Source organism: Aptenodytes patagonicus, chromosome 2, assembly GCF_965638725.1.
Source record: "Aptenodytes patagonicus chromosome 2, bAptPat1.pri.cur, whole genome shotgun sequence".
Taxonomy (NCBI): Eukaryota; Metazoa; Chordata; class Aves; order Sphenisciformes; family Spheniscidae; genus Aptenodytes; species Aptenodytes patagonicus.
Genome location: NC_134950.1, coordinates 153934662 through 153946815, shown reverse-complemented (window position 1 = coordinate 153946815; position 12154 = coordinate 153934662). Strand labels below are relative to the sequence as shown.

General features: G+C 40.3%; 1 protein-coding gene across 2 annotated transcripts in view; it reads left to right on the top strand.

The window, feature by feature from the left end:
• The window catches only part of MKX (mohawk homeobox), a 47734-nt gene extending 35962 nt beyond the window's left edge, over nt 1-11772 (top strand). The window contains exons 5-6 of one of the 2 annotated variants that reach the window (XM_076331751.1): nt 8999-9032; nt 9142-11772. In XM_076331751.1, the coding sequence (XP_076187866.1) occupies nt 8999-9032; nt 9142-9328 (221 nt within the window). In that variant the 3' untranslated portion in view covers nt 9329-11772. The remainder of the gene's footprint in view (nt 1-8998; nt 9033-9141) is intronic. The other variant, XM_076331752.1, reaches the window with a different exon arrangement.
• The last annotated feature ends 382 nt before the right edge of the window (nt 11773-12154 follow it).

Here is a 12154-nt window from a genome sequence, read left to right as displayed (position 1 = left end):
TCAGCCTAGGGTTGAAATATGGCTTTGAAACCCTCCCTTTCACCCCACTTTTTTAATGAAAAACAATTGGGCTGGAGTGTAATAGTGCTTACCCTGGCTGCATTTGACTTTAGCTTTTTACTTTTAAATCTTTATTTTAGGCTTTAAGAGCTCCCAATTAAACTTTTTAGATCCAGAGTGAAAGCCTGAATGTGCCTGCCTGCACAACAGTGAGATTCCTGGGTGGGAAAAGGATATTTTTATATTAAAAATAAAGAAAATGAACACGGTGGTATGTTTTCTCCCTTCATACTCCTTACTGTTCTTCTTCCTAATGAATCTTCATTTGCCATTTTCTCATTTCCTTTTTTTTAACATCTCCCATACCCTTTCCTTTATTTTTTTTTTCCTTCCTCTTCTTTCTCCTTTTTTCTTTATTTCACCCTCCCCCTTCCCTGCTGCCTAACTTGGTTTCACTGTTAAGCCATAATGGTTTGCAATAGGAGGGCTCACTACTTCATCCTTCCAATCAGCACAGCACATGCTGTAAATCCCTTTCTAAATAACAGCAAAAAAAATGAAACCTAGGTCAGATATTTGTTTATCCATTATGAAATTCCTGTGGGAGACTATCACCAAGGAATCTGACAACATTACACTATTAATAACATGCCAACTCAATGAGGAAAGATTTGATTTCAGTCAGCTTTGCAGCAAACTTGAAAAGAACATAATACCATATAACCGTCAGTTTGTTAACAACTCACCTCCGACACTACACAGCCGTGACTCCCATTATAAGCTCTGCTAAAGTCTGGCTAAGAAAACAAGTCTCACACAGTGTCCTTCATCTCACCAAGGAGAACATACTGTCATGGTCATGGGAAATTTAGAGCCAGCCGTGACAGCCCAAACAATGAAGTGATTTACACCAGGTTTGTATCTAGTTTGCTAACTCATAAATTCTTACATGCAGGTGCATAGCCCAAGACCGTAAGACCATTTGCACCATGCCTACTATTATGTGGGGCTTTCAGTGCACTTAGTAATCCAAATGTTAATATAGACCTGCAAACTCAATTCTCTTTTATGGTTTATAAAATACACCTATCCCAGTCTCTGTGGGCATATACACTCATTTTATAAAAATCACATGTATTAAAATGTAACTAGATGCCTACTCCCACTTCAGCAGGCTCCAGGCTGCACAGGGAAAAAAAGTCTTCAAGTTCCCAGGTACTCAGGAAAAAAACTTGAGTGGTACCAGTCTCTGACAGTTAAAGCTTATATCTGATGGTTTTGTGCAAGAAGCAAATTTCAAAGAAAGATTTCCCTGAAAAGGCTTGGTCTGAGGCATGATGGCAAAGGGGTATTTCCAACGTTGGCAAGACCCAACCTATGGGTCTTAATAGAAGAGGTCAGACCAGAGCTAAAGCTGTTCCTGGAAAAAAACCACTGGGAGAACAGGGAAAAATATTCACTGTAGCTGTCACTGTGAACATAAATTGTCGTTATGCAGTTTCTTCATCTGAAAGGACGTAACAGCTGATGACAGGTCAGTTGTTATACTTGGTGTCACTGTGAAGCCAAAGGAGTGAGGTAACGGGGTTGTGGGGGTGACTTCATTACAAGCTGCTCCATAACCTCCTCCTGGAAGAAAGAGAGAGCAGTGGTAAATGAAAGCTTTGCTGAAAAGGATTTTTCTCTAGAGCCTGGGCCCAGGCCTCGTTCCTGCAAGTTTCTGACAGCTTTCCTCCTCCCACCCAACAAAAGTACATGGTAATAAATCTTTGTCAGTAGAAATACAGTACCCTCCTGAGATCGGACCAGTGGTAATTGGTATCACACACGCGCCCAGGTCGCAGCGCCTCGCTGTGTCTGCAGCCGCAGGTCGTCTGAAACTCGAACAGAGACTCTGTCCCTCCACCAGAAGGCTCTGCTGCACGAGCACTGCCAGCCCCGACTGGGCAGTTTCACGTGGACCCGCCCAGTCCAGGACCTGCTCCGGGCAGGAGTGGCTTCACGAGGGACACCGCTGAGCGGATCCTGTACGGAGGTGGCCCGGGGTCTGCAGGAGGTCAGCCACCGGCACAAGTTTGGGGAACATTCCTGCAGGAGACTGCAGTTTGGAGTCTCTTCCAGCATGAGCTTTCCTGTCTGTGCTTCTCTGTAATTCATCCTTAATAGGTCTGATGTCCCCGAGGAAACCTGGGAGGATGGTGCAAAAGGAAAAGTGTTTTAAGAGCTGCTGTGCTGGATCGGATGAGTCCTGTCTATGTCTAGAAAGCCTTTGGTAGTGTGGATCTCTGGCCGCGTTCAGAAACTCATTTGTCTGTTCACATCAGGCTCAAAATGGGAGCACTGCAGGTGTAGGCATGGGAAGGCCAGCTCCTGCTTTCTCCAGTTCAAGCTAGAGGAGCTGAGGTTTGCTGTGCTTGGGTTTTTCAAAAGGTGCTACAGTCTTTGCACCAAGATTAAATGACATTTCTTGTAAGAGGAAAAGGCCTGGCCTGGTGCTCTGGGCTACAATTTCCCCTCCCTTGCACTGCTGAGCATCCTGCGCTAAGCCACCTTCCCTCCCCAGATGTGGGTAAACGTTAGTGATGTTGTGTGATTCATGGTTTAGTTTGGGATCCTTCGGGAGGAAAGGAGCTGTGTCAATGCAGAAGAGTACAGGAATATTAACTCCAGTTAACCCAATTTTGTTCTTGGAGAACCAGAGATCTGAAAGTTGTATGTGCCCTGAAATTGCGGTTTGGAAAATACTAGAGTCAAGGGGTGTGTGTGTGACCTACAAAAATACCTCATCTCACCACTAATTTACTCACACATGTAAACTTCATTTTTCATTCAGCTGCCCCAATTTATTTCCTGTTCCTCCCTCTTTTTCCTCCTGTTGCTTGTTTTGAAAATGCTGGTCAACACATGTTAAGCCAGAGTCTCCAAAACCAACAAAAGAAAGTTCAGGAGAGGCAGAGAGAGAAACAGCTGAATAACATTGCCAATTTTAAAATGAAGATAAGTTATATGGGACCTTTTATTGAACCAACAAGTATTTTATAGTGTTCACCATTTGGGGCCAGCAGTTCTTTTTTTGCCTCTGTTTTGAGCTAGAATAGAAGGTGTGTAATTCATCAGGAATCTGTACATGTTTAAGTAGCTTCAAGAAATATGACGGTCATGTGGGACTGACCTACTGTGTCTTGATTTCCATGTCCATTTTTTCCCCACTACATAATGTTCTGTACCCTTTCCTCTCTGTCTTGTTCCCTCATTCACACGTTCTTTCCCCTGTTGGTTTCAAGCCATCTTTGCTTTGTCAGTGTTACCTGATAACAGAAAGCAGTGTTTTAAGCCAGTTGGTGTGGTTCGGTTTGAGCTGTATATAACACCGAGCAGGGGAGCAACGTGGATGCTTCTTGGTCCTACGTAAGTGGTTGGTCTTTCTTTTGCTGTTCCCGGCAGGGCCTTTAGGTGAAGTCAGCTCATCACCACACACATGTGATATTCTTAGGTCAGAATTCTTAGATCCAAAGAATAAAATGTAACTGTAATTAACATTATTTAGCACACCCCTGAAGTCATCCAAGTATATAAAAGTTACTAGTCTGGACTCGGTGAACGGTAAGGGTCTGAATTGTTCTGAAATACTTGAATGTGCCGCAAGCACCACGTAGCCAGAGAGCCTTTGTATGTTGTAAATTGGAGTCGGCATACGTGCTATGGCATTTACACTCTGGCTTTCTTCTCTAATACTGGATGCAACATGTAAAAGGGCACTGTGTATGTACTTAGATGTATATCTTCTTGTGAATTGTTTGTATAGTATTTTGACAACAGTCAGGTGTAATGGCATGTACTGGAGGGAAGTGATGCTATTGTCCAGTTTAAGGATGGTTTGCCTGCAAGAACCCTGGGATTTATTTTCTTTGGGTGGGCCTTTCTGATAGCACAAGAACAAAAGAAAACATTTTAAATATAGGAGAAATCCTGGAAAATTCTGCTCTTAAATGCTTTTGAAATGGTCAAAGTATTGCCTAGGCATGTTGTCTTTGGACTTCTGAGACTCATTTCCATCTCTGCTGAAATGGGACTGCAGGCTACCTTGCAAGAGAGCTGTCAGGATCAGCCAGTGAATATTTATGAAGAAATTTCATGGTGAAAAAAAAATAATATATGCTACATATATTATTAATAATTATGTGAGTCCTGAAAAATACCATACTGTATCACAAAGCTGGTATTGTCCAGTGACTACACTCTTGGCACTGCGTGCTACAGTAAACTGTATACTGAAAACTCATACTAATGGAAAGGTATACAGGATTCCATTGGTAAATGATTTATAGTGACTTCCTATTATAAACAAGAGGGAACAAATATCCCGCCTTGCTGGTTTCTTTGGGCGGATGGCGAGAGCAGAATGAGACATTCCTGGCCAGGCAAAAGCTGGTTCTCTGGACGCTTGCAACTGGGAGCAGAATGAAGCACCAGAAACTGAGGTATAAATGACAATCCCTAATTATAAATGATTGAGTTTCCATTTTCATAGTGCTTAAAACTTTCCAGTTGTAGAGCAAACAACTGCTGTTTTAAGTGATTTCCAAACTTGCAACAAAAAGATGTTTCTGATGTTTAATATTCAGTAGACTTACTATAGGATCTCAATATATGCTGAAAGCCTACCAACATCCTTTCACAAGAAGCACATTGCTTTCTGAGACAGAACAAACCACCTTCAGCAGCAGCTTCTTCTTGGGCTTCAATTAATAAATACGCTATTGAGCACAACTGTAGTTTGTTTAGGAAAATTATTTGTGCTGCTAGTGGTATGCTGTTGATAAACTTCAGTGTACCTCCTATCAAATAAGTCTTGGGAACAGTGTGGAATGTAATAATGCGTCAGCATTGGCTTTCTCTGGAGTCACTTGACACATTGATCTAAGCTTGACAAGTCTGTAGGGGTTGAAATTTGTGTAACAGCCTGCCTTGATCCAACTAGTGAGAGGAGATCCACTTTTTCAGGAGAGACCAGAGGTGGCTGCCACGTAAGGCATGTTAGATTAAAGTTAACCACAGCGCTTGGAGAGGGCAGCTATGGTGCATCCTTGGTACCTTGTAAAAAGTGCTGCCTCTCATGTAGTGAGAGAGGACTCGTGAGTGAAGTGCGAGGTCTGCCCATCAGCACTTGCTCCCGGGTGAGTCCTTAGCTGAGGCTACTCGGTGAGACTCAGTATGCTGCATCATTTTTCTATTCCTTCTGTCACCATTTCCAGAGATGTTACCCAGTCCCAGTGCCATTTCCTCATTGCCTCAGAGAAGAAATCTAGGAACATGTTGTGCAATGGTCAAGAAACCAAACACTTTCCATATTGAGAATGCTGTTCGATTATATTCATGAAGCAGTCTCACCAAAATGTTGCTCTTACAGTTGAAATATACTTTGCAATTGTTGTGCAGATATGTCAAATATCAAAAGCTTTAATTATCAAAAGCTTTAATTAGTACTTGGGGTAGAACAGGTAGATTGCAAAAGATGAAGAAAAAGCAAAATGTCGGTTACCTTTTTCTTTTTTTAAATTTGATAAAATGTTGTCATCTGTGTTCCCTCTCTTGTCAGTGAAGAGCCAGACATGGCCAGACTCAGATTCTTCCAGGCTGAGCTAAGTAGTTGTTGTGGTTTAACCCAGCTGGCAACTAAGCATCACACAGCCGCTCGCTCACTCCCCCCACAGTGGGATGGGGGAGAGAATCAGAAGGGTAAAAGTGAGAAAACTCATGGGTTGAGATAAAAGACAGTTTAATAAGTAAAGCAAAAGCCGTGCACGCAAGCAAAGCAAAACAAGGAATTCATTCACTACTTCCCATCGGCCAGCAGGTGTTCAGCCATCTCCAGGAAAGCAGGGCTCCATCACTCGTAACAGTGACTTGGGAAGACAAATGCCATCACTCCGAACATCCCGGCCTTCCTTCTTCTTCCCCCAGCTTTCTGTGCTGAGCATGACGTCATACAGTGTGGAATATCCCTTTGGTCGCTGGGGTCAGCTGTCCCAGCTGTGTCCCCTCCCAGCTTCTTGAGCACCCCCAGCCTACTCACTGGTGGGGTGGTGTGAGAAGCAGGAAAGGCCTTGACTCTGTGTAAGCACTGCTCAGCAGTAGCTAAAGCATCCCTGTATCGTCAGCACTGTTTCCAGCACAAATCCAAACCACAGCCCCATACGAGCTGCTATGAAAGAAATTAACTCTACCCCAGCCAAAACCAGCACAGCAGTTAAGGCTGTAGTTATACCACCAGTTTAATCTCCAAAGGAGAGATATGGTCCTCCCCTCGTCCAGCTCACAGCATATCCACATGGATGATAATGCTGCCCAAAGGGAAACAGTGGGAGGAGGTGGCCATAGAAGAGGGCTTCGCGGTCTGGTTTTGCAGCAGCACTCAGGGATGTTGGACCGTGGTGTTAGATAGATGGGCTGAAACCGCTTCTTGGAGGACGTCTCTGTTGTTTGTGAATGGAGTCTGGACAACTAGCCTGGATAAAGATACATGACTTAGATGGCGAGTTCATGGCAAATGAGATGAACCCTACTCTTCCTTTTGAGTTGGATCAAGTTGGCTTAACCAGCAAGATGTCAAGGAGAGCATGGGGAATGGTCTTTGTCTCCCTCAGTGTGGTTATCCCCATCCAAAAAATGGTGGTAATACTTATTTCCTTCACTAAGGGCTGTTCAGACAGATGTGAGCTGCTTGGATGCTATGGTAGTGCAAACTGGGATATGCTGTCAGAGGTTTGGTATAGCAGCAAAGGATTTTTGGCAAGTAAAAGGGGGCCTGTGCTTTGAAATGATGGATTTTCAGACTTCATTGTACTAACATGCTTTTACAGAAGTTATTAGCAAGAGCTTTGCAAATTATCAGTGATGGTTTTATTGTAACCCAGTTTCGAGTTTCTTTGACATAAATTACTTGTTTGAAAAAGAAATAAAATCTGAATGGAATAAAAAAAGACTTGTAATTCAGGAAAAATCTTCAGCGAAGTTAAAGAATGGGTAGCTCTTTACTCCTGGATTTTTTATTTTTTAGCGTTGCTACTGCTTTTATATATCATGGGCAAGCCGCTTTCTTTTAGAACTGGCTAAACACCAGTAAAAAATATTTGCAAATACTCCTTCAAATAAACGCTGGAATTGGAATGTGTGTCACCATTCACACCTACTTTCCTCAGAAGTTTGTACAAGCAATTTTTTTGTTCATAGGAAATATTTTCCAACAGCAAAAGAAACTGACAGATGCTTGAGAGAGGTGTATTTATATCCAGGTTTGCTCTGGCAACGATGTTCTCTATTACTTGCCATTTCCATTTCTATACCTACTGACCTATTCAGTCCTAAACCTCCTCTTTAAAATTGCCTCTATTAAAAGAAAAGTGAAGCAGGGCTGAAAAATTATTTGTAGCCAAGTACAGCATGAAGAAGATTTTTGGTGTCATTCAGTACCTCTCTCTGGATCAAATGTTTCTTTTTTCCTTGGTTCCCTCTCCTCTGCATAGGTTGAACTTCCCCCCTCTTGAATCCCATTCAAGCATTGATCTATGAGAGCTTAAGAGATACTGATTTAAGATGTGCTCTTTTGGAACAAAACATAAACCTTGGTCACTTGTGGACATTTATTTATAAAGCTGTTTTGCGAAAGGATGGAGGCCTGCTAAATCACACAGCTTGGCAAACATCTGACCTCTGAAATTACAGCTGGTCTCCCTGCATTTCTTTGGTGAGACTGTGGTCTTCAGTGGTCAACTCCAAGTGCCGGGGAGTGTGGCTGGGCTGAGTTGTTCGACATGGGTTGGTGTTGTATGAGAAAACGGGCTGCTGGTCGGTGATGGGCAAAGTCGCTCGTAAATGAAGAGTTATCAAGGGTTGCAACGTGCTTTGGGACCTATGCCACTGGAAGCTCTGTTTAAAGAAAACATCAACTTATAATTAATAATCTGGTGGAAATCTAGCAATAAGGTTGATTTTCAGTTGGGAATACAGCCTCATAAAGAAGTGCATTACTTTATGAGATTTATGCTGTGTTTGGGGCTTTTTGGGTCCTGTAGCCATTAGTGCTCATGCCGTTGCTGTTTCTTTTGTTTGACTGGTTCTCCATAAGTATTGCAGTTGGGCATTGGCTTCTCGCTCCTCTATAATGTGTTTCTGTGTCAGGATAGCAAGCCCACTGAATAAAGCTTATACATTTCTGCCTGGTAAATATTTCTGGCTTCTCTGCGACGTGAGGACTTAATGAATGAACAAGTGTGACTCTTGATGGGAAAGTGTAGCTTATGCCTGTGATGCAATTCCATCTTTGAAGGCTGTTAACCAGGTGTGCTTGTTACTTGTACCCTTCCCAGCCTGTCTCTGACTGAGTCGCAGCCTGGGCAAGGGGCGCATTAAAAACCACACACATCATGTGTGCATGGGTCACAGTCCTATTTTTAGTGCATACAAGAAGGCATTCACTGAAGGGCAATGAAGCTGATTTTTATTTTTAGGTTTTGCAATTCCTTATGTCCTTGGGATTTATGTTTTGAAAAACTAGCTCTATCACCCTGCAAAATGTAGGTGAACCTCCAAGACCAGTTTTGTTCTCACTGTTGCCAAGATAACCTTTTCCTGGACATAGGCTGGTGTGGGATGCACTGGGCAGGGTTCAGTGCCAGTTCTGCCAGTGCGGTTCTGGTGAGGCTCAGTGAGGTTCTGCCTCACCAAAGCCTATTTCTGTACGGTCATGTCTCGGGAATCTCCCCACAGCATTTTTTTTGACATGTGCCCTGCTCCAAGCTCGGTGTAGATTTCTCCAGGCAGACGCTTGCATGAAGCTGGCCCTTTATGTGTGTCGAAACAAAGATTTTATTTGGAAATCTGGTATCAATTTTGGAATTAATCTTGGGTTATTTTTCCATATGCCTATTCCATGAACTTGCCTGTTTTAAAATCTATTAAAAGAAAATAGACATATTTTTTTTTTTTCTGTTTTCAGAAACTCTGGAGAATGGACCAAATAAGTGTGAAAGGTGAGTAAGGGACTTCACAGTTTTCCAAAATTATTACTATTATGGTTTTCCTGACATCACGTAGCTATGTAAGCTGTACGTGTAAATATTTGTTATTGCTTGAATCTAGCGCAGCTAACAGAAAAGGAACCAGCAAAGATGAAACATACTGGAAGGAGATCAACGCAGCTATGGCCCTAACGAACCTTGCCCAGGGGAAGGATAAACTGCAGGGAACTACCAGCTGCATCATTCAGAAGTCATCACATATATCAGAAGTAAAGACTGTTAAAGTGCCGTTAGTTCAGCAGTTTTGAGAGATGGGTCCTTTTTATTTTTCCTGTCAAACGGACATTTTCCTCACAGGATTGGTTTTCAGCAAAATCAGATTCACAGATATGAGGCAAATGTGGAAAATAGGCCCCTTTTTACAGTATGGTCAGTTTAAAAAAATAATGTTCCTTCTGACTCAGACGTTTTCATTGTATTAAATGAAATGTTCAATTGCTTCTATAAAAGGCATGTAAATTATAAAAAACCCCTGTTTTTATCAAAATATTAACTTATTTTATGTTAATCAAAGTGCGCATAAGATGTTTGCATTGCTATTACAGTAAGTGCCTTGCTTTCAAAAAAATAAGCTATAACGTGGGCATAGTACAACAGTATTATGCCTCAAAATGACAATGCCATAATGCTTAAACTTTGTATATTATTCCAAGTGGGCTTAAGCAGCCTAGGGCTAAACACATTACTGCTGGAGGCCCTGGAGAATTGTGCTCATTTGACTTGTACAAATTGACAAGTCTTAATGAAATTGTTACATCATTTTTTCTCTCTTTTTTTAATCAACAGTGTTATAAAAATTGTACAGTATGTTTTGTCAAAGTGACAATGAGGTTGTTATGCATGTTTCTTACCTGTATATGCAGTATATTAAAATACCAAAATCATTCCTTTGAAAAGTGCAATATTCTAGAACACACAAATTTAGGAAATAAGTTAATTGTTCAGATTATTTTGAACTTATACAGATGCTCCCAGCTGTGTTGCTCATTAAAGATTTCTAGTTGAGAAGGCTCTAGCCAGACTAGCTGCAAATTCAAGTTGAATTTCCATAATTTTAAAGCTTTGCTAGTGACTTACTGAAGTTTTGATAGAAGTAAAATTGATTTCTTCTTGTACAAAACTAAATCTATAGTGCCATTTATTATTTGCCATGGAGCTCAAAAAAGTTTCCATGGTGGAAATTATTACTTTAATGTGGTTTAAACGTTTTAATTCTGTATGTACTGCATAAATGAGGACAGTTGATTGACAGTTCACATTTCAGTGAGAAAAAGCTATAATATAAACTATCAAAGCCCAAACTAGAAACCTAAATGGGAAATGAAACATTGAAAAATCTTAGCATTTAAGGTGGGAGGGTTTTAAGTAGATACTAACCCATATATTAAATGTCATGTCTCTAAACTTGACTGCTCTTGAGCGTAATAACTAGCATAAAACCAGGTTTATTTTTAAGTTTTGTTGGGAGGTGTACAAGTTATTCTTAAGTCATATAACAATAGTCTAATGAGGTTTACAGTGCTTGAATAAACAGTGGCAAAGCCAAAAATTATTTATACTGAATTAGTTACAGAAAACTGGAAAAGAGCTGATTGTTGCTAGGATTTGGATTTTTTCCTGTGGGTATCCTGTCAGGTTTTTTCCTACTTATCCCTTTCCTCGTTTTTTCTTTTTGGTGAGCCATCAATGAACAAGACTTTAGTCCTGCTCCCACTGAGTTTAATGGCAGAACTCCCACTTCAATGGAAGCAGGACTGTGCTAATGATGAAACTAACTTGCAAGTAGAGGCTGTTCCAGTTGCACTAAAATAGTCAAGATACATTGCAAATATCAGCCTTGGTGTGACTTCTTAGGAAACTTCTTGATGTAACATAACATGTTGTTGGGTTTATTTAGTGTACAATGAAAATGATTTGATATGGAAATATTTTGTACATATATATTTTTACTTTGTTTTCTAAATTGCTGATTTGCATTGACTTAAAGTGCCAAGCAAGAAATGTATGTCATGACTGTATGAACAGTTGAAGTATATGTTTAACTGACTTGCATCATTATGTGTCTAAGATTCCATGACATTAATTTTTGATACTTTACTGGATTTTGACATAATAATGTGAGTTTATAACTAATAGCAGAGAGTTAATACTTCACTTTTGTTCATACTATTATAAGTTATTCTGGTATTAAATATTTTGTGACAATAAATTGATGGTTTTGACAAACTTTTCTGTTAGAAATATTCACAGTATTTTTGTCTGTATAAATGACAACAAAATTTGTCATGTAAAAAAGGTACTTTTGGGGACTTCTCTGGAGTAAAACTGGAGAAGACAAGCCATTGTATAAACAACTTGTTCATGGTTCTTTTTTTAAATGATCAAAGCACAGAGAATAATCTGTAAAACACATCAAGTGGGTTTTAAATTTAAGAAATACTTGGCATAATTTCTTGTTACCATTTCCTTTAATTTATTTTTTTTCTACTGCTGCTTTAGAGTTTTCTGAAAACACAAATTCTAATGAATTATGTGTGTGTCTTTTTTTAAATAACAAAAATCATGATCAGTGCTGAGCCAACAGCTAATGAAGACTCAATAATTATTTATGATATTGGAAAAACAAACATTATTACTATTGCTCTTCTTTGTTTCAACATATGTAACCATTTTAGTAAAATAAATAACTGCAAACAACATCTTGCTGGTTTGAATTAAATATTCATTTATCTGTTCTTAGTCATTTGCATTTCTGGTTTCCTGTTATAGTCAGGGTTTCTCTATACTGGGGTACAAGCATGTGATAGGCAAAGACAAAACAGGAATGCTAGTCTTCTGATTAATACACCTTGTGGTGCACAGTTATGTGAAGTCGTTTAGGACATCCCTGATGAAAATGACTGTTCAGCAAGTTTAGGCTAATGACTGCTAATGACAACATGGCATGATGCTTATAAATCCTCCACATCGGAGGAGTGCAGAGGGAAGCCATAGCTAATAGCTGTCCTGAGTCACTGGAGAAGGTCCATGAGCTGGGAAAGACTCTGGTCATTTAGGGTTTTTTATGAGTACAG